The following is a 23,182-nucleotide window of genomic DNA, read 5'->3' as shown; positions in this document are numbered from 1 at the left end:
AGATACATGTACTTTTTTTTTTTTAAAGCAAAAAGCAGATAGTTAAACCACCTGACTTAGAATTCTCTGGATAGCCATTAGTATTTTCCAGGGAAAATACAGTCCTGTGCAGCCAATAGACAGATCCTGTGAAAGTCGTTAAACTATTAACTTTTCATTCTAGATTATTAGGCACTATTAGCCTGGGCAAGTTGACTTAACAAACTGTTTTTCATTCAGTAGTACACTGCACAACGTCAAAATTTGAGTATATGAAAACAGTGCTTGTTTTTTTTGGGCATAGATTTTACATATTTTGAAAATATACAAGTAATCATCATCTTCTTGCTAAAAAATGATTTATTGTCATTTTAGGTGGTGCAGGCAACAGGAGGTCCTGAACTAGCCAGTTCAGTACTCAGCCCCCTGTTGACTAAGGACACAATTGATTTCTTGAATTATACTGTCAACGCTGATGAAAGGCAGCTTTGGGTGTCACTGGGAGAAACTTGGATGAAAGCCAGGTAAGTGTATGAGTTTAATACCTATAATACTTTAAGTATTGTTCTTTGTTATTACATGAATCTAATGAGACATATTTTTAGCCTTCTACTTATGAAGGACCAGGCATTACAGAGAAAAAGCCTAAACCCTTCAAAAGCTAGTCTAGTGGAAAAGATATAAAGTATGCGCAATATAAGGCATGTTAAGTACCAGGAGTGACACATAAACTGCTGTTGTTTGGCAAGGTGGAACCATCAGGAGGAGGATTTAAAGAGGAGGGTAGTTAGCTTTCAGAGAAGGGCTGGCATTTAAATCAATAGATAATAATAGTCACATATTGTGTAATATATATGTACACACCATACATATAGGGTTTGCTAAGCAGTCTTCCATGAACTTTACGTAAGTACTATTGTTGTCACTATTTTACAGATAAGGAAACTGAGGCATAGAGTGGTTAAGTAATTTGCTCAAAGCCATATAACTCTTAAGTGGCAGATCTGCCATTTGTATTCAGGCAGTCTGGCTTTGGAGTTGATGTCCATAATTATTTTGCTATGCTGCCTCTCAGTAGGATGAGTAGGATTTCCACGAATACATAATTGGGAAGGGGTTTTTCTAATAGAGAAACACAAATGAGGGCATGAAGCAGGAAGTCAAGAGAATGGAGAATGAATATGGGTTTAGCTGACATATAAACTTTGGGTAGCAGGTGCTTGTGGAAAAGGGGGAGAGGAGAAAATGGTGTTAAATGAGGCACATGGAAATGAACAGGTGGGCTATGAGGGCTCCCCCCTGCCATGCTATGGAGTTGGAGAAGATTGTATAGGCTGCAGAGAACCACTAGCTTTGTGAATAGGAGTGTGACATAATCACATCTGTGTTTTAGAAAGATCAGTCTGGTAGTTGAGCTCAGGAAAGACAAGATCCTTCTCTGGGTAGAAAGAAGGAGGGGATCATTTTAAAAATTGTATCTTGTCAATAAAGTGATTGTGGAAGACAGATCATTAACATTGCATCATTTATCATTGCAGTATTAAAGTTTTTCTGAGCAAAGCAAGGTATAAAACTTTCTCATTTTATGACATTGAATAAATAATTTTTGCCTTTCTTATCCAAATCATTTTATTGCTCTCACTACTTAGAATAAGCCATTCAGGTGGTCATTTAGAAGCTTTTCTTCCTAATGCTTTTGGATGGACTAGCCTAAAAGTAATGGATCAATTCATACTTTCTTTCTTCTGTTTCTTTTGTGGAAACACATATAAACTGTTCCCACTTGTATTTTACACTTTGGCAACAGCTTCTGTTGGAATATGGCTTACATATTGAATGGTTTACCAAGCAAAAAATTCTTTAAAAGCACTGTAGTTGTTACTTTTATATTGAAAGCATTATTTAAATTTATTTTTATTATTTGTATATTAATATATCATGCTATTCGTATATCATACTATGTAAAAACTTGGTTAAACAGATTTCTTAAATCCATTAGATATTTGTAGGTTATGATCTTTTGATAAGTCTAAGTGGGATCTTTTAATATTTTCACATGAAACTTACTAAATTAATCAGATCTCATAGTACAAAAATAACCTATATTTTTAAATTTCTTGGTTTTGGGTCCTACCTCACAATGAGAAAATGAATGACCATTGGAAAAACTACATCAAAAGAAAATACACTGTTAGCTCTTGACATGAGAGATGGTCATTTCAAATCCTAATTGTTAAGAGTGTTAGGAAAAGAATATACTGATTTAAAAACTCATAAAGATAACAAAAATTATGAAGATACTTAATAATCTGAATAAAATGGCTCATTTTATCATAGTAGAAATATAACCTGAAGAATTAATCTTTCACTTGTGAGAGATAAAACAACACAGTGGAGCAGAAATGAACCTATAATTTCTGTCCCAGGTGTTTTTGTGGTTCATGAGTGATTAGGAGCTCGTAGAAATAAGTCTCACTCAGAGTCATTAAATAATGAATGGGTAATGATTACGGTTCCAGATTAGTCCTAACTTGATTTCACTGATTAAAGACTAGCTGATAAATTTAATTTATAAAATTGGTAATGTTTCATTTAGAGGACTTATTCCTTTATAAAGCATAAACATTCAGAACATTCTCTGTTATTTCTTTTTAGGAAGATATGTCTGACACCAGGAGGGTTGGTTATGATGATGAGAGGGAAGGGAAGGGAAAGATGAGAATCTGAAACTACTTTAGATGCAAGAGAAGTTCATGTTCTAAATACTTTCAGCACTTCTAGCCTCACACTCCCTTTCCAGTGTTTCAAAACCTATATCCATGTTACGAAGATGAATGAATGGAGAATGGAGGCAATGTAAAAAAACAGATCGTGAAGCAAAATTCAATCTTCATTTTGTTGGCATTACAATCTGGCATAAGCATGTTCCTTTTCCCTTTATGTGTGGAGAGAGGGCAGATTACGTATGCTTTGTTTTTGTTGGTTTTTGAAAGAAAAAATGTTTATTTTTGAGAGAGAGAGACAGACAGAGCAGAGGCTGGGGAGGGGCAGAGAGAGAGGGAGACACAGAATCCGAAGCAGGCTCCAGACTCTGGGCTTTCTGCACAGAGCCCGATGCGGGGCTCCAACTCACAGACCGAGAGACATGACCCGAGCTGAAGTCCAGCTTGACTGAGCCATCCAGCAGCCCCTGTTTTTGTTTTTTTGTGGCTAACCTTGTTGAAAGTAATTTTGAACATGGATACATTTCTTAATTTTATGCCTTAATGTCCCTCTACAGAGCAGAGTGGCCAAAAGAACAATTTATTCCACCATATGTTCCACGGTTCCGCAACGGTTGGGAGCCCCCAATGCTGAACTTCATGGGAGCACCGATGGAACAAGATCTTTATCAGCTGGCTGAGTCTGTGGCAAATGTAGCAGAACATCAGCGCAAACAAGAGACAAAAAGATTATCCACAGAGGTAAAGTTTTTAACATCACTTTTTGTAGAAAGTGCAGTAATCTGTGCATTCTCTTCTAATTCTGATTACGAGTTCTAGTTTTATTGATCTGAAGATTGTTCTAGAACTAATGACTTAAATGTCCTGCTGCCCTTATTTACCTCTCAGCTTTTTATCGTTGTTGTGACAGTTGCTCTGTTTCCCTGTGAAGCCCAAGCCCCCCCCCCCCCCCCGCCCCCCATATCATTCTTCCACAGCCTGCCAGCCATCACCCTGCCAGTGCCCTGGTGAGCCAGTCTCAATTTTTGAGTGCCTAGTTTCTCTCCTTGTCAGGGAATCACCCTGTTGCCTGTTGGCTTGTTCTATTTTTCTCATCCATTATCATACCCTTAAGACAGCTCCCTGGGGCGCCTGGATGTCTCAGTTTGTTAAGCGATTAAGCGGCTGACTTCAGCTCAGGTCATGATCTGTCAGTGAGTTCGAGCCCCGCGTTGGGCTTTGTGCCGACAGCTCAGAGCCTGGAGCCTGCTTCACATTCTGTGTCTCCCTCTCTTTATGCCCCTCCCCTGCTCATACTCTGTCTCTCTGTCTCTGTCTCAAAAATGAGTAAACATTAAATAAAAATTGAAAAAAGAAAGCTCCCTGAACCTAGGTCTCCTAACCTGTCCCAAGCAGCTTTTTCCCAAATGTCCCATTTGTTTCCTCCTCTGTCCCTCCCTCCCCTCTCTTTCCTCCCTCCTGTCCCTCTTCCCCCTCCCTCCCTGTCTTCCTTCCTTCCCTCCCTTCCTTCCTTTCATTTAGTTCTAAACCCTGGAGCCCTCTCAGCCTGGCTAGAAGGCCAGAGCTTCTCCTGGATTCATTCCCCAGGCTCAAATGAGCATTTCTAACAGTATCATACCTTGAGAAGAATCACAAAATTTACTGTACCTTTCAAGTATTTAGTAAGCTTTGGAGTAATAACCTATTTTGGGAGCCAATGGGGGGATTTGAAATTGGCTATGTTATCCCTTCACGTCTCTTAAAAATGACTTTTCTGTGATTCTTCTTGTTCTGTCAGAAAATTAAACATTGCTTAAAGCTGAAGCAAACCAAACAGGATGATCAGAACCTGAGGAATTAGGTGAATGAGGTCTATTTGGAGAAGAAACAGTAAATGATGACTAGATCCCCTTTGAGGTCCTGTTTGTTTCCTTTATTTAATTCCGTAGATAAATTTTCTCAGACTGCTGTGGGTATTCATAGCAAACATGATAGGAAGGAATGATTAGCAAACTAGAGTAAATCTTCACTTTTAAGGAAAAACACTTATATAAATTAAATTTTTAAAAAATCATTCCCTTGAACAATAACCATAATATTATAGAAGATTGATTAAATTCCAAAACTTTAAAAAAGCACATGTACTGCTTTGAAGATATGTTTTTTCCTAATGTAATTGTTTTTTCCTCTGGCACAATAAGGGTAGAGTCTATAACTGCCTGTCCTTCTAAATGAGGGATTAAGAAGATGACTTCACAGCCCTTTGCCTTGGTCGGCAGGCACACATCCCTCTCCAGACCTCATCCTGATGGATGGTGATGAGGATTTTATAGTTCAGACCTCATCACTGTGGATTTCCTTTCCTCATAGAGGGTGGCTTTTCTAGAGGGAAAAAAAGATGTAATCAAACAGGAAATTATGATACACATGTTGCTGCTATAGTTACAGCTGACTCTTTTCAAATCACAGGAATTTCTAGCTTACAGTCTTTATATCTTAAATAAGAAAATACATCCACTTAATAATACATGCCTCAGAAATTCACTTCTGTGAGTTCTTTTTCAATTTGTGTATTTAAAGGGAGAGTAATGTGTTCTGGGCTCCCAGTGTAAAAGTTGTCTACTCTCACTGAATAAGTAATTTTAAAGGAAGAATTATTGAGAATCTTTCCTTATAATGAGCTATCATTTTCCTGTTGTAAACTATTTGCCATTTTATGGCTTAAGTACTTATTCCGAGGTTTTAAAAAAAATGAAATGAAAAGCGCCTGCTAGCTGTTCTAGGGGAATTGATGCCTTAAGAATTTGTTGGAAAAGAGGCTGAGTAATGGTGATTTAAAATACATAAAAAATGCAATCATCCCTAGAAGAGAAACTTTATTATACTTTATTGCTACTAAAATAAATGCACTCAGGACAAGACTTGGATGATTCAAGATCTGGTGGTTTTGTTTAGAATCGAAAGGCATAGGTGACGTGGGGTGTCAAATGTGGGTAGCAATACTCAACTTCTTTACTTCCTCTGAACCAGCAACAGCCCTCGACAAGGCTGTGTATGTAGTCATCACAGTTAGTCATTTGTCATCATTCTCTCCTCCCTCCCAATATTCCCAGTCACTCTTAGGACCCAGTGATCTCATGCTGGCTGACCTCGCTCTGTTCTGTTCAAAGTTAGCCAAAGGTGAGGGTGATTCTACCAGGTTCTTGCACTCCGCCTTTTATAACAGCCTTTAATAAAAAGCTGCCTAACCATCTGATGCCTCTGCTCTCAACCAGAGAAATGAGAAACCAACTTAATTAAGCTATTTATTTCATTTTTAATTTCAGCTTTATTGAGGTATATAATTGGAAATCCTAAGATATTTAAGGTGTTCATCTGGTGATTTGATACACATTGTGAAAGGATCCCCCTGTCTAGTTAATTAACACATTGACACATCTATCACCTCACATATTTATCTTTTTTTTTTTCTTTTGGTGAGAACATTTAAGTTCTACTCTCTTAGAAAATTTCAATTATACACTATAGTGTTCTCAGCTATATTCACCATTACATTATATCTTCAGACTTCACTCATTTATAGCTGTAAGTTTCTGCCCTTTTACCAAATTCTTCCTATTTCCCCCAGCCCTTGGTACCCGCTTTTCTACTCTGTTTTCATGAATTTGACTTTGTTTTTCTTCGTGTAAATTTCACATATAAGTGCTATCATGTCGTATTTGTCTTTTTCTGTTTGGCTTATTTCACTTAGCAGAATGCTTTCAAAGTCCATCCATGTTACACACAGCATTATTCTCATGGCTGAATAATACTCCATTGTATGTTTATACCACATTATCCATTCATCTGTTAATGGGCATTTAGGTTGCTTCCCTATTGTGAACAATGCTGCAGTGAACATGGGGATGCAGATATCTCTTCAAGTTCCTAATTTCATTTCCTTTAGTATTATACCCAGTAGTGAAACTACTGAACATTTCTCATTTTTTGAGGAACCTCCATACTGTTTTTCATAGCAGCTGCCTCAATTTACATTCCCACCAATAGTGTACAGGGATTTCCTTTTTTTTCCACATCCTCACCAGTACTTGTTATCTCGTCTTTTTGATGATACTCACCCTAACAGGTGTGAGGTGACATATCATTATGATTTTGATTTACATTTCCTGGATGATTAGAGATGTTGAGCACCTTTTCATGTACCTGTTGGCCATTTGTATGCCTCCTCTGGAAGGATGTCTGTTCAGTTGCTGTACCCATTTTTTATTTGGACTGGGTTTTTGTTTGTTTGTGTTTGGTTGGTTGGTTGGGTTTTTTTTTTGTTTTTGTTTTTGCTCTTGAGCTATGAGTTCTTTATATATTTTGGATTTTCAGTCTTTATCAGATACATGAGTTGCAAATGTTTTCTCTGAGTTTGTAAGTTGCCTTTTCATCTTGTTGATGATTTAAGCTAAGGTATTTAAATGGTGAGAATTTTTTCTTTGTGTGTTAAGTGCAGTGTATTCCAGTGAAATATATTCCAGAGGAGTAATATAGTGTGAGTTTTTTTGACATTTACACTTGTCCACTGAAGAAACCCTACCTACACTGTGTTTATCCGTACTCCAACTAACTCTGTCATTAGAATGAACTGTAGTAAACATGTATCTAACATTTTTCTAAGACATTTCCAGTTTCAAATATTCTGCCCCAGTGAGTTCACAAACACTTTCAATAGCCAAGGACTTCCATTGCTTCAGGGTCTATTGTATGTGTCCCATACTCATTTCACATAAAGAAACAGTTAAAAATCTTTACGTACTTTTTTTTTTTTTGGTCTTTGTTTCTTTGTTTTTTCCTCATAGCTTTAAAACTATGGTGCTCCTTGGGACCCACAGACCTCAGCTCCCCCTCCTGGTAGCACCTAGTAGGCTCATGTCAGAATTGTGTTAAACATAAAAAGAAATTACTCCCATCATTATCTTACCCTGGACTACTGACTCTCAAGATCTGTATGTTTCTGCCTTTCTGTATTTTCCTCAGTAGTAAATGTGGTAATAGTGCTGCCATTTAAAAAAAATAGGGACTGTGTACATTTAAAAAAATGAGAGGGTGGTATAATTTTAATACACAGAGTTTAGATGATTTTCATGTGACATTTACTTTGTTTGACTAGTAAAGGTCTGTTCCTTAAACTTAGAGAGCAAGGGGGAAGAGTTTTCTTCTTGTTTTTAAACCAATTTCATTTTATATAAATTGTTAACATCTATCTAATACCAAAATCACCTTCAATGGAATTCCTAAGGAAAGAATGTATTACTTGCATACCCAGCTATTTTCAGAGTTAACATATAGCTTTTGTACTAATGACTTTTCCTGTTATAAATAGGTCTTTGATAAAAAAAGAATGTACCAACCCCATTTCATAATTTGTTAGTAATGGTCAATCACTTGAAAATGAAACTGATCATATTATAGTGGAGGGTTTTGTTCACTGACGTCAGTGGTCATTCAAATAGTCTTAGCAATTCTTTAATCTCTGTTTGTCTGTCTTTCAGCAGTCCAGTGTATCAGAGTATCCTCCACCTGATGGGTATGCATTCAATAACATGTACACAAGAGTGCCCCATCTGGACCAAGGGGAAGCTGCTGTGGCTTTTAAGCCAACTCCTAATCTCCACGTAGATAGGTAAGATTTCATGGGCGCCACTTGGAGAGCTGCGGATGACTGTCTCTGATTTAGCGCAAGTAGAGGTCCCAGTGTCTGCTTTGTTCACTACTTCTTTAAACTTTCCATCTGTTAATTGTTTGATAAAATTTCAGTTGTTCCTTTATAGAGCTGGCTTTGATAAAGAAAGCCTCTAGTCTATAATTCTAACTGGAAAACCTCCAGCCTATAACTCTAATTTAGAGAAAATGCCTTTGGATGACTTTCCCTTTTTAAAAAGGTGCTCTGACAAAATCTGTGAATTAAGAAGAAAGAAGAATTGTTTTTGAAACTCTCTACTAGTTTATACCAGATGGTCTCTAAGGATCTTTCTTTAAAAGGAAACAATTTCCATCTTTCTCTCCTTCCAACAAAAACAAACCTTCCTTTAGATAGAACTATTTCTAAATATAAACTAAATATTTAGAAGAAGTCAGTGTCTTATTTGCCATTCTTACCATTTCATCTTACTGTATTTTATTTTTACTTTTCAGTTTTAGCTTTCATTTATTTCCCCTTAGTTTCACTCTTGAAAAAAAATTCAGCGTGGGTAAATGTGGAGAACTGAGATGGGGGAGAAGTAATGGCACTGGAGAAGGTTCACTTCTTCAGTCTTGTTTTCTAGCCTCTGCAAATGAGGGTGACAAATGAGGATTGTGGCCAACCCATATACAAAACAGAAAGAAAAGGAGGTGAAAAAGGAAATGGAAGGATGGTCATTCAGATGAATGGGACTGAAAGCTTGCGCTGGTACCTTCCTATCACAAAGCTTCTCTTACCATGAGGGTTGCATTCCCTTTACTTCTTTTCTTTAAAAAAAATTGTTTAATGTTTATTTTATTCATTTTGAGAGAGAGAGAGAACATGAGCAGAGATAGAGGGAGAAAGAGCATCCCAAGTAGGCTCTTGATCCCAATGCAGGGATCAAACTCACGAGACATGAGATCATGACCTGAGCTGAAACTAAGAGTCAGACGTTTAACCTACTGAGCCACCCAGGAGCCCCTTAGTATACTCTTTTCTTAATAGAATATAAAGAAGGTAGAATTTAAAATTTTTTGTTTTTGCTAGGAACGACAGCAGAGGTAATACTTAAGTAACTGTGTAGAAATTTTCCAAGTATTACTCTAAGGACACCAGTAACATATAGAATATAAAGTCAGCAATGAATAATACATTTTAAAGATGGCAACATATGAAATATTTTTTTTAATTTTTTGACGTTTATTTTATTTTTGAGAGAGAGAGTGCAAGCGGAGGAGGGGCAGAAAGAGAGGGAAACACAGGATCTAAAACAGGCTTCAGGTTTTGAGCTGTCAGCACAGAGCCCAATGTGGGGCTCGAACTCACGAACTATGAGATCATGACCTGAGTGGAAGTCAGCGACTAACTAACTGAGCCACCGAGGCACCCGAAATAAGCTTTAATTATAGATTCAATTTTTAGAAGATAATGCATGAAACTTATTTTTGAAGCTTAAAAGTTATTTCATTGAAATTCTTGAGTAACTTATTACTCATCCCAGTATTTTTTCCTTTTTTTAAAACATATCCACGTACCAGAAATTATTTTAAATTGGTAATTCTTCCCTTTTTGTTCTATCTCTCCAGTAAACCAGTGATTTTTCATAGCAAAGTAACAAAGCTACAAAACCACTTGAGTACATTTCTCATGTGTGTTCAGATTTATAATATATATTGATAACTAACTTTGATCGTTGTCAACCTTGGGACCACATCTAGCACATTGTGGCCACTCAGTAAGTGTAGATTTATTTGATGTATTGAATGATTGAATAGGCACATGATAGTGTATCCAACATTTCAGAGTCACTACCTATGTCTTTGCCCTTCACCTCTAAGCCTATTAGGTATAGTGTTACTGATGGAAAAAACTCTGCCATTTATTTTGGACAGCTTACCACAAAGTGTTTTAAAAGTTTATCTTGATCATTTTAGAGGGTCAGGAGAGTGTACTTTGACTTAGTGATTTAGTTATATCTCTGTACCTCATCTGCTTCCAAACTGGATTCAGTCAACTCACTTAAATTACATGCAGTTTAAGTAATGCTAATATTAAAATAATGAAGCAAAAACTACAAAATTAAGTAATCAAGAGTGGGGGTAAGAATTAAAATTTTGGAAGTACAGATTGATACTGTGATTGAATTTCAGATTTGTCTTTGAGGTTCCTAGCTGTCAGCAGAAAGAGAAACAATCATTTGCTGTCATTAGGAAAAGGAAGAAGTATATATCGGTTTATTAGGATAAATAATGTTTTTTTTTATCCCATCCTCAAAAATATTTGTCTCATGAAATTTTGTATAGAATGTGAGAGATGATGTAAGGGACATTACTTTTAAGGATTTTTTTCCTCATTTAGAGAATGTTGTGGTAAATATCACAAAGTTTCTTTTAGTAACCTTTGAGAAATAAAAAATTTAAATGGAATTTATTGAAGGCAATTCCATGAAGGGATACTCAATTATATATAGAGTTTAGGGTTGTCAAAATTTACCTGGGGAAAGAATTGTTAAAAAAATACATTGAGTGGTGGGGGCACCTGGGTGGCTTAGTTGGGTTAAGCATCTGACTTCAGCTCAGGTCATGATTTCACAGTTAGTGAGTTCGAGCCCCAAGTCAGGCTCTGTGCTGACGGCTCAGAACCTCCTTCATATTCTGTGTTTCCCTCTCTCTCTGCCTCTCCCCCAGTCGCACTTTCTCTCTCTTAAAAATAAATAAACATTTTTAAAAATTCAATAAAAAAATACATTGAGTGGTGGGTAGATTGTATATCTGAGTTGTCTTGTGGATCCCATCTCTCACTCAGGCTATTGTAATAGGTGCTGGATCGTTGACATAGGCACCTGGATCGTTGATCTTTCAGGTTGCTAAGAAAATGTATCATCATTATTGCAAAAGATAATCTGAAAGTTCTGGTCTGATATAAAATACACAGAGGTTTGGAATTTGCTTTTATAATTATTTTTTATTACCCTTAAACTCTATTACATGCCTATGCCTGGAATGCAGTAAATACCATGTGAAGTATATTCACTCTTCAGTGAAACTTACTGTGCCATTAGGTAAACCACCTGTTGAATTTAGAGCCCTCTCCTTTGAGGGATTACAATTTACTTCTATCCCAAAGCAGTTCATGCTTCAGAGATGTCTCCGATCATTGCCGACTCCACATCTGCTCTATATCAAGTGCATATCGATTATTCCAAACCACGAACAGAGAACATACGTTTTTATATATTATAGATCTCTTAAGAAACTTTAGTATATCTGAAAAATTATACAGTATGATTTTGAGATTGATTATATGGTCAATATTGTAGCTAAGTTTTATCTATAGAGGGCAAGAAACTGTAAACCGTAAAGATTTGTACTCTCTAAAGCACTTTTTGAGTGCATGCTGGGTAGTCATCTCTGAGACACTCAAAATAGCAAAGACTTCAAGGAGAGCTGTGGCAAACTTTTCTTTTTAATTCGCTGGTTCCGAAACACAGTGGCGGAGAGTTATTCTGCCCTGTTATAGTATACTCAACTCTCTATTATTAATGGTGATTATTTTCCAGATCATGGGAAGGGAACACGAGGGAAGAGAGAAAGATAGAGAACTGAAATTATTGTTTTTCTGACTTTTGGAGTGGCTGAATTTTTTATCCCCCCAAATGAAATCTAAATAGAATGTAAACATATAAAGTAGGGAAAAGGGGTAGGAAGCCCACAGAACAGCTGTTAAATTATTATTAATATATAATAATTATTTGGCTATAATGTCACTTTTCTCACTTTTCTTATTTTTTAAAACTATATCAAAAATAGCCAGTAGGTAGCATAGCTTTTGGGTCATCTTTTCTCATTGTCTCTTTCCTCTTCTGGAGTTACTAAGAGGTTGCCAATTACCTCTGATGGCAGAATACGTTGTGTCACAATTGTCGTGCTGGCCCTGCTGCGACTCATTATTCCAGAGGACCCTGGTGGGCCACTTGACAGGGGAAAGATGAACAAACGTCTTTAGTTCCTTTCTGCTTTTTCCCTTGTAGAAATGAGTAAGGAAATGTGGAAACGTAAATGGAGGAGAAAATGAGGGAGTTAAATTAAGAAACAACAGTTAAAGTGTTTTATTATTGAAATGAAGAAAATAGTAGTGCATTATTGATATATCAATTTTTGTATTACATATAGAGGTATATTTTAGTTATGTTAAATTTATTAGTGGTCATTTAATGATTAAAGGAAGTATTTGGTTTTTTAAGAAAGTTTTGTGGGTTTTTTTGTTTTTTTGTTATTTTGAGAGAGAGACCGTGAGGGAGGGACAGAGAGAGAAGGAGAAAGAATTCTAAGCAGGCTCTGCTCTCCCAGCTCAGAGCCTGATGCAGGGCTCCAATTCACTCACCGAACTGTGAGATCATGACCTGAGCTGAAATCGAGTTCGGTGCTTAACTGACTGAGCCACCCAGGTGCCCCAAGAAAGTTTTCTTTTTAAAAAAGCATAGGACTCTTGGACCTGTTCTTACTATTAAAATAAGTTTATAATGAATGAATGGATTAACTAATTAGGAGGTGTTATTAGTCTTACTCTTAATTCATACCTACCCTTGCAATTTAGGAACTGGACAAAGCTTTTCTAAAACTTGACAGTCATAATTTTTAAATATGAATTAAAGACATTGCTTGAGTTAGTGAAATCAACATATAATTTAAATTTCTACTATGGAAATTATCTTCAGTCTCTTTTAATTTTATAAAAAATGCTACCATTGATCTTTATCCCAGTTCTTTCATGGTAGAGTCGCTAATTAACAAAGTAATGTCCCCGTATATTTAATGGACAAAGAATTCATAGATTTGTATTCTGTATTTGGCTTAGTATCCACTAACCTTATGATTTTTGCATTATTTAGTTTTGTACTAGCCATAGTTGCTCATTTTAATAGTAATAACTCCAAAGTTTTGTTCAGTTCTCATATTTTATGAAATATAATAAACTAAACTATTATTGTAATAATTTGTCAGAATGTTTTCTGGTAGGAATTGGCATTGATTTGCTTTAATGTCTTACTTCTGTTTTCAGCCTTTAGGAAGAGCTCACTAAATGATCGTTTCTCTTTCTTTTTATAGAAATTATGATCTACTAAAAGCACAACCCAAGAAGTATGCCAAATCCAAGTATGACTTTGTGGCAAGGAACAACAGTGAGCTCTCAGTTCTAAAAGATGATATTTTAGAGGTAATAGAATTTTACCTTTTTTATACTCTTAATAAAGTGGATTTATTTTGTATATTGTATACAATATACTGCATGTTGTATTTGGTATATATCTAAACCTTCTTAAAAAATGCCAAGGTCAATGTCATTTTATTTTATCCAGGATAAAAGCATGTTATAGATACCTATATCTATTTAGGAGGGGGAGCTTGCTTTATCTTATTTTTTTGTTGGGTTTTTCTGAAAAACGGAGGTTGGTGGGGAGGACAGAGGTTGAATTTCTTGGCTTACTTGGTCCTCTTTTCTTCTGGGATTTATCCATTTTGGAATCAAGACTAGTTATGTAGATACATCATAATATTTTAACGAGAGAAAACGTTTCCTTCTTCCTGTCATAGTCCCCTTGCACAAATGTACCCATCAGTGAGTAAGCTGTTGATTCTGGGAATAATCTACCGTGACTCTCGAATTCATTTCTTAGATCATAACTCGGAGTTCATCTTCTTTAATATGTAATGTGGGACAGTCATGATAGTTTTTATAAAAAGAATGGTTTCCATTCTTTTCCTTCCTGTTGAAGGGTGTAGACAAAAGACCTCTCCAAACATGTCATCTTAGTCATCTTTCCATGCTTCAGATAGCATAAACAGTTAAACCTTCTTGGCAGATGATGAGGACCTTGGGTACATTCACAGTAGTGGTTCCATACATGTTTTATACTAGTAATTATGATTATCAGTGTAACTCCTGAGAATCATTCAACCCACAGTGTGTTGATAGTAAGTCAGCTTATTAGAAGTGAAAAGAGTTTCCTGATCTAAGGAATAAAAATCGAAACTTCTTTCATAGATTGGTTTTGGTATGGAATGATGCCTTTATTTTTTTTCATGATGACAGATCCTTGATGATAGAAAACAATGGTGGAAGGTTCGAAATGCAAGTGGAGACTCTGGATTTGTGCCAAATAACATTTTGGATATCGTGAGACCTCCAGAATCTGGATTAGGGCGTGCTGATCCACCATACACGCATACCATACAGGTATTTATTATGACTTTTTAGCAAAATTTAACTTCTATAAACTTTCAAATTGATTACTCTAAAATGGGACTTAAATACCTTTTGTGTATTAATCATTTTGAGACTTAATTTGTTTTACAATTTGTATAGTTTTTTTCCTAGGGTTAGCGGGGGAGGGGGGCAATGGCGAAAGATATAGGAAACAATTATATATACGTTTTTTTCTGATTTATTTCTTCAGAAAATTGCTTAAAATGTTTACCAGTAAGTGACCTTCTCTTTTTTCATACACATCCTATAGTCCTTCTGATGTTCGGAGAAGCAGTATTTCTGCCTCTTCACTCTTGCCCATAGCCTTCCTATCCAGTGGTTTCTTCATAGAGGGTGGCACTGGGACAGTGGCTGGAGGGTGGCTCATCTTCACCGTCTTTCGCCTTTATTCTCTTAAACGTTCTGTCACTGACCTTGAACTTGCACTCTTCCCCCCCCCCCCACACCAACACATGGGTATTCATTTGGACTATAATATTGGTCCTCTCTTGATTTTAAGATTAAAATATACTTATGACATAGGGTAGATAGATCAGGCTCTCTCTTGTTGATCATTAAATAATCTTTGAGTCACATGACACATTTTCAGGACTTTATTAACTCTGGTAGCTCATTCACCCGAACATCTGAATCCACTTACTATTTAACTTGGGATTTTTGACCTGTGACAGAACCTCTAGAGTCCAGTCTGCTAGCAGAGGCGGAATGGATGGATGGTCTCATATGTAGCATATGAACCTGTGGTGGTTTCTATATCATGCCCCCAGGAAGAATTATTTTAATTTTCAGAATCTTCAGCAAAAAATCACATCTGACCCCATAATAATGTCATAAACTTGAGAAGCTACATATGCTGTCCAGTGACAGAGTTGATGTTCATGCCAGGTCTAGGCTTAGTAAGATACAGCTGTCCACATGTAGGATGGTGATCATACCTCTGCTGCATGACCATTCATTACTTGTGGCCCCTCATAGTGTTCACACTGAGTATAGGTCCTGTGGTCATCCAGAGTGACTTTTGGCCTTACTAGAATCCAAGAGTCAAGCAAACTTTTTTTTTGTTTTTAATTTTAGAGAGGGGAGAGGGCAGAGGGGGAGAAAGAATCTTAAGCAGGCTCCATGTTCAGTGTGGAGCCCACCATGGGGCTCGATCCCACAACCCTAGGATCATGACCTGAGCTGAAATCGGGAGTCGGATGCTCAACTGACTGAGCCACCCAGGCGCCCCATGCAAACTTATAAAGTAAAGAATTATTGTACAATGTATGTATCTTGATAACTTAAGGTGATGTGGTGGAAATTCTGTTTGCCGTGCTTGTTTTGGCTAGCCTGATGTGCATACGTACTATGTACTTATTTTATGTTCATCATTTGTCATTAGCTTTTGATGCCAAAGAAGGAGTTTGAGTTATTCAAGGTATGGTCTACTACTCCATTTCCTGTGGATTTTTGAAGTGACTTTTCTAACTTAGTTTGAATACCTTTTTCTTTCCTGAGTTCCTTTCTGATTTGAGATGTGGTTACCTGACATAACATAGGCTTCCGCCTGGTTTATAAGTGCCAATTCCTTACCTTCTTTCCTGTAGATGGTTGGACCAAATGCCTTAAACAGTGTTAAAGAGTGAAATATATGCCTAGAACAGTGATGGAGTATATACCCTTTGCGTTTATGCAATGTTAATGTTAAAAAGTTAACTTTTTAACAGTTAACTTGTAATAAGCTATCAGAGACACTGTTCACAGAGACTCTCCCTAGATGCTGCATATGAACGGGAGTCAAGAGTTAAAAACAATTATCCAAAGTTTTGTTTGTGTGCATCCTTACTAGGGATGAGCAAACTCCAATAAAATACCCGAAACATGCAAATAATGTCAATTCTAACTAAGTATTTTACCCCACCAGCAATTTCCTAAGGAATTTAACCTCTCTTACCTTTGTCTGTTTATTGTTCGGTCTTGTCTTTTCCTTGATTCTTGGCCTGAGCCATAAGTTGACTTTTCTGTTTAAAGGTTGCTTCTGTTTAAAACCAAAGCAAAACTGTTGATACATATCACAGGTAGGGAGAGTACTTTTTGAGGACATAAATTTTATTCCTCCTTTCTCGAACAGAGCCTCGTCTTACATTTTTGTCAACTTTGGCACAACCAAGAAATTTTTTAAGTGCTCACAAGCTTCAGGAGTTTGTTTTGCTACTTTATGTAAATAGAAATGTGTGGGAATTGCCTGTTTGGGCTGGTTCCTTTTAAACTTTTCAACACTATCTGACTGTCTTCTAAAAATTTCTGGATGCAGTGATATATGTGGAAACGTTATAGAAGCTGTGTGTGTGTGTGTGTGTGTGTGTGTGTGTGTGTGTGTGTTTAGGTTAAGAGCTCTGCTTTTAAAAGGTATTAAAAAGAGTTTATTTTTTAACAGCTCCTGAAAACTTTGGGCTTAGCCCAACAAAACCACCAAAATCTTGTAAAATTTTAATAAGCAGTCTTGACAATCTGCTATCTGGCATAAATCCTACTCTAAAAGAATTCCTTTTCTCAAAGCATCTATAACGCGCATACACACACACACACACACACACACACACACACACACACACACAGTGACTAGGTAGAATAAGATGGAAACGACAAAAGCATCCTTGGTCTAATATACCTAAAGAAAAACTGTGTGGCTTATTTTGAAACGACAATAAAGATACCACATATTTATGTAAATTCCAGTGATCCTAACCCTCTAGCCTAAAAGACCTCCACCAGATTACAAACAAATCAAGAACAACTCTGTGTCTTATTCATCTCCTTATTCACCTCCCAAATATTTATTGAGTGCCAGGATCTTGCATTTGATGAAAAGGAAGACAAAGCCTAGCACTGAGCAGGTCCTCCATAAAAGCCTGCTGTCTGGAATCGGAATCACCAAGCCATCTGCCACGGCTTTGCTCCTTTGTTCTTGAAGCATTACCAGTGACCCTCTCTCTCCTCAGAAAAGGATGATAAGGGTGCCTGGGTGGCTCAGTCAGTTAAGCGACCGACTTCGGCTCAGGTCATGATCTCACGGTTCATGAGTTCGAGCCCCACATCGGGCTCTGTGCTGACAGCTCAGAGCCTGTAGCCTGCTTCAGATTCTGTGTTTCCTTCTCTTTCTGCCCCTCCCCCACTCGTGCTCTGTCTCTCTTTCTCCCTCTCTCTCTCTCAAAAATGAATACACATTTAAAAAAATTAAAAAAGAAAAAGAAATTGGTGACATTCTTTTCCCCCTGGTATCTTCTATCCATTGAGATAAAAATTTTGAAGGAATTTAAAGAAACTTCTTTTTTTTTAATGTTTATTTTTGAGAGAGAGAGACAGAGAGACAGAGCGCAAGCAGGAGAGGGGCAGAGAGAGAAGGAGACACAGAATCCAAAGCAGGCTTCAGGCTCTGAGCTGTCAGCACAGAGCCCGACACAGGGCCTGAACTCACGAACCACAAGATCATGACCTGAGCTGAAGCCAGACACTCAACCGACTGAGCCACCCAGGCACCCAAGAAACTACTTCTAGCAAAAACATTTTAGATCCCTGTACTGGACTGCTGAATGATACCTAATGATTAATTGCTTAAGCTTCCTTCACATGCACTGATAGCAATGGTATTACCCTCCAAGTAGATAATGGCCAGTAGTCAGTGTTCATGCCGAGTGCAGGCATTGTTTAAGGACGTCACAAATACTGATTCATTTAATTCCCACAACAACCTTATGAAGTAGGCACATTTCACATATGAGGAAACTAAGGTTTGGAAAAGTAAGTTATGCACAATTAACAGCTGTGTGAAGCTGGCATTGGGACCCAGGACCCTGGATTCAGAGCCCATGGTCTGATGCACTCAATCAATAATGGGAATCATGCTTAGAAAAGATTGTTTTCTCATTTTGTACATACGTACAGTTTTCACTCTATGAATGCTTAAGAGACATTTTCTCAGAATAACTTTACCATGCATGGTATTGCGATAAAAGTTAATCTGATAATCACCATCCTCAGAGTGGAATTTTTGCCTTATCTACCAATTCCTTAGATTCCATCAGTTCTTCCATTTTTTTTTCATCCTTGAGGAAGGTAATCCAAATTACATAATTTACTTAGAAAGTAGACATTTTGTGAACAGTGGGACTAGGGAATTAGATGTAAACTGCTCCATGTGGCGTCTACAAGTCATCAAATGTTTTAACAGTGCACACAGTTGTGACTCTTATTGTTTCATACCCTTGTGTTTCCTGTCAAGAATGATGGCAGTCCCCCGGTGAAAGGCACAAGAGCAGTACTTGCTGTTGTTCAGACACTTTCGGTTGGAGATTCTTTTCTGATAGCAGGGATGCTAGTACCTGGCAGCAGAAGTAAATAGGTGTTGAATTGCCACCAATGTCCCTGAGAGTCTAGGTTATTTAATATCCTCACATTTGGAGTGATTTTTAACAGCTCTGTAAAGACAGCCATTCCCACCTATTGTGTTTCCCCCATGGGTTCCACAGAGTTTTGACAATAAAAGGGAGGGAAGTAATGCAGAATTTATAAAAGATATGGAACATCAAGAAAAGATTAACTGAAACCACAGGGAAAAGGAAGTAGATGCTTATGAGAGACTATGGAGAAATGAAGAAAAATGATATACCCTTTGATAAAAGTTTTGTTGTAGTGCATTCCAGTACTTCGTTATATTTTAGCTGGGCGACAGATCAACATCCAGGGTGCTTTCTCCCCATATAATCTACTTGCCACATAAAGTTTCCTGATACCTCTTTTGATTTGATTCCCAGACCTCTGGCACTAGGACTGTTCATCTACTAGAATTACCTTTTTGCCCATATGGATTCTCATGCTGTATGAGGGCAGAAACTAACCCCACCCTCCTGTTATCTCTGGTGTACTCAAAGGCTTGACTGAATGGGTCTTCCACTTACTATTAAGTCTACGTACTTATTATTATTGTAGATATTTTTAGTCTACCAAGGTGCCAATAATTATGAATACCTGGTCGTTACAGTCCTGTGAATTAAACAGAAAATTTCCTGTCTTCTCTGTTTCCTAGCAAGAGATATGGTGATAGTACGCAAAAAGCCCCAATCTGTCACTAACTAGCTGTGTGAACTTCAAGAAAGCATTTTATTTTTCTGTGCCCAGTTTGCTCAGCTGTGAAGTGGAAGGGGTCAACAATCTCTACAATCCCATCTAGATACAAATTTGTGGTATTTTTCTCAATGCATGTTTAAATAGCCCTAAAATAGGAAAGGAAATATTTCCTGTGACTTTTAAACCACGAACACCACTAATTTCACCCCATGTTATGAATGCTCTGTTTTTCAAGCTCAGTCCAGATATTCAGATATTGCTGGACAGTGACCATTTTACTAAAGATGTTTTCGTATTCGTTCCAGTAGACTTACTTCCTGATAGTACCCAGTTCTTTAAAATGTGTTTTCAAAATTAATCTCAGAACATTCTATGTATTAATTAGAGGCATGGTTTTTAGAAAAGGATGTTTACTTTTTATTCTGCCTTATGTGTTGACATTTTCCCCAGTATTTCTTGCAATAATTTGAAAAGTCATCTCCCTTTCTCTGTCTCTCTCTCATATGTATCTATATATCTTATGGATCTAGGTGACTTATATATGGTTACTATTTATATATAGTAATGACTGCCCAACATGCATGTGCAGAATTACAAAATTTTGTTGAGACTGCTTACAAGTTTAAACCTAAAGCTCCCTAAAACACACCATGATATGTATTTCCTTTTGTAAAGTCAGCTTTTAAAGAGAAATTAACCTTATATATAGTGCACTCTAATTGTATTCTTTATAAACTATAAGAATAAGATGAACCTATCTTAATATTTTAAAAACACAATAATATACAAATAGGTACTGAAATACTCTATACGGTTTATACTGTAGCATGATTCTATATAATTAGTTTTCCATTGTTAGATAAGAATGATGGAAATTAATTATATAAGTTGATTTGTAGGCAGGTAATTTTACTGTCAAAAAATAATTTGCTCACGTGTTCTGATATTTGATGTGAATTGTAACTGATACTATTTTAGTTCCATCTCCTGTGTTAATTTCTCATTTAATGTGGTTTGCTCCATTTTCCTAATAGCAATTACTTGGCGAGCTGTCAGAGGTAACCCACATTTGTTCCCTCATGGCACTTCTTTTTAATATCATTTTTTGGATTCATTTTCTGGACTTAACACCCTCCAAATGTTCCAGCTGTGCCTTTTTTTTTTTTCCACTGCAGAGTTCCAAAGAGACCAAATTTAGAGGAAAAATGTGTAGGTTAAAATTTTAAGAACAGTTCAATTTCAATGGCTTGGTTGGGCTTACTTGCATAACTTCCCCTTGAAGCAGTCTCTTACATGAATCAGGAGCTTATCTCTAAATAACTGTCCTTAATCCTGGAGAATTTCAACTTTAGTGGCTAAAGTGACTCATTCTGACTTAATTATCAATAAGAAAGTAAATTTGCCATGGGCTCTAGTCATTCTGACTCCTTTCAGAGAAAGAGAAGACGGATTTTGTTTTAAACAGAACTTTAAATATATTTGTGGGAGATAGGAGGGTGACAGTCACTATAGAGAAGTTGGTCCACTTCAAGGTGACCAGTCATGCCGGTTTGCTCGAAAGTGAGGGTTGTTAGGGACTTGGGACTTCCAGTGCTAACACTGGGAGAGTTGTGGGCAAACCAGGAAGAGTTTGGTCAAGAGTTTTTGGAGGCAGGATTTAGAGCTTCAGCACTTGGTTCAGAAGAAGGTGCAGGGTATGGTTCTACTCTCCAAGACTTCCTGGAAGTTGAGCCATCAATTTGGATCTGCCTCCAAGAGACAGAAATAATGAAGGGAAGAGCAGTAACTGCGTGGTGGGTAAAGGAGAGTAAAGAAGATTGGGAGGGACACAGAGAAGTGATTTCAAGAGTCAGTACTGATGCTCTGTTTCCTCCGCACCAAGAGTGAGGAGTCGACTTCCACAGAAACGCTGCCCTGGTTGCTGTTTCAGAGCAGGTCCTGATGGTCTGAGGAGACACTTTTCCCCCTTTTCATTCCGTGGGTTGGAGACACGAGGCAGGAAGAAAGGATCAGGAAAAGGGGGAAATATGCAAGTAAATTCATGACAAGTTTTCATATGGTTTCTGTTTAATCAACTACATGTATTTTAAGCCTATTATTCTGTCAGCTGGTACTAATAAAGTTGCATTATGCAGCAATGACGGAAATGAGGTGAGGCACGAGTTTTGGTGAGCCTGTCTTCAGTCTTGACTGTGACAATAACACACAGCATATCCCATTTTTCACAGTATTATTTGATGGATAGCAGAACACTAGCTGCTCTTGTTTTTATGAAAGCAGAAAGTATGAATCATATCATGGAATGCAGGGCTGATAGGATTTTTTGTTTGCTTGTTTAAGCTTTAAAAATAACAATTTAAACTGACACTTTTGAGATCCTAACATGAGAATTCACTGACCCTTTATGAAATTACATGCAAAGGCTATTCTTGTCAAAGGAACATTGCATCTACATTAATCAGATGACTTTGGTGTGTGCTAAGTATAACATTTTGGTGATATTTGCTGTATTTTGGTTGCTTTTAAATGTCTTATTGGCCCAAATATAGGAATATTATTTTATGGGGAATGATGATAATAATAATAATAATAATACTATGAACTCTATTATTGAATATATCAGGAACGTTTTTAGGCCTCCAATGCCGGGGGCATCAGCAGCCTCTCTTTCTGATCTAACTTCTGTCCCATCTAACTTCGTGGCACGCTCTTATGGATCTTGCCCTCTGTTCCTTCCCTCCCTCTTCCCTTCTTTCTCCCCCCTCTGTATATCCCAATAGCTGGCAGCATTGCAGACCCTTCTTTCGGTTCTGCTTTCATTTCTGCCTGATACCCTTCCCACCTTCTTCACCCCACTGGCTGGTGAGTGGTAGCTTTTAGAGAAACAGCAGAGAAGAACCGGGTTTCTTCCCACACCGGTTTCCACAGGTGTGACTCATTTGCTGTGAAGGCAACTGTGATGATAGTGTGGTTTTTTTGTTTTTGCTTTTTTTAAAAATTTTTTTGAGTAATGATTTAATTTAAAAACGGTGTGTGTTGTGTATTTTTATGTTTTTCATCTCTGTGGAAATTGGGGAGCCTTCTTTTAAAATCAATACCACCTTATATTTGGGCCAATTTAGGAATTAAAAGTACATACTGTTCTAACCAAAGGACCAGATTACCAAAAGGCCTACGTTTTTGCATTTTTTTCTGCTAATCTTGAATAGTAGCATAATTAAAATCATGCCACTGCAGTATCTAAACTTTACCTAAATGATAAGTCATTGTTCTGTATCTTTGATCTTACCAAAAAACACAAAAAACAAAAAGCACCCAAATACTGCCTTTTGAGAATTTGGAACTTGTTATATTGCAGTTATCTAGTAGTTAAGATTATTTTGTTTAAAGTTTTAATTCTCCTGTGTAGTTTAATAGG

The 23,182-nt window shown here is 37.1% G+C and overlaps 1 protein-coding gene across 2 annotated transcripts in view; it reads left to right on the top strand.

Moving 5' to 3' along the window:
- Positions 1-23,182, top strand: part of EPS8 (epidermal growth factor receptor pathway substrate 8) — a 107,887-nt gene that overhangs the window by 71,784 nt on the left and 12,921 nt on the right. The window contains exons 13-17 of one of the 2 annotated variants that reach the window (XM_027035630.2): positions 355-503; positions 3,260-3,443; positions 8,219-8,349; positions 13,500-13,608; positions 14,485-14,628. In XM_027035630.2, the coding sequence (XP_026891431.1) occupies positions 355-503; positions 3,260-3,443; positions 8,219-8,349; positions 13,500-13,608; positions 14,485-14,628 (717 nt within the window). The remainder of the gene's footprint in view (positions 1-354; positions 504-3,259; positions 3,444-8,218; positions 8,350-13,499; positions 13,609-14,484; positions 14,629-23,182) is intronic. The other variant, XM_027035632.2, reaches the window with a different exon arrangement.

Source organism: Acinonyx jubatus, chromosome B4, assembly GCF_027475565.1.
Source record: "Acinonyx jubatus isolate Ajub_Pintada_27869175 chromosome B4, VMU_Ajub_asm_v1.0, whole genome shotgun sequence".
Classification (NCBI taxonomy): Eukaryota; Metazoa; Chordata; class Mammalia; order Carnivora; family Felidae; genus Acinonyx; species Acinonyx jubatus.
The sequence above is the reverse complement of the archived record's forward strand: the minus strand, read 5'-3'. Positions and strand labels throughout refer to the sequence as shown.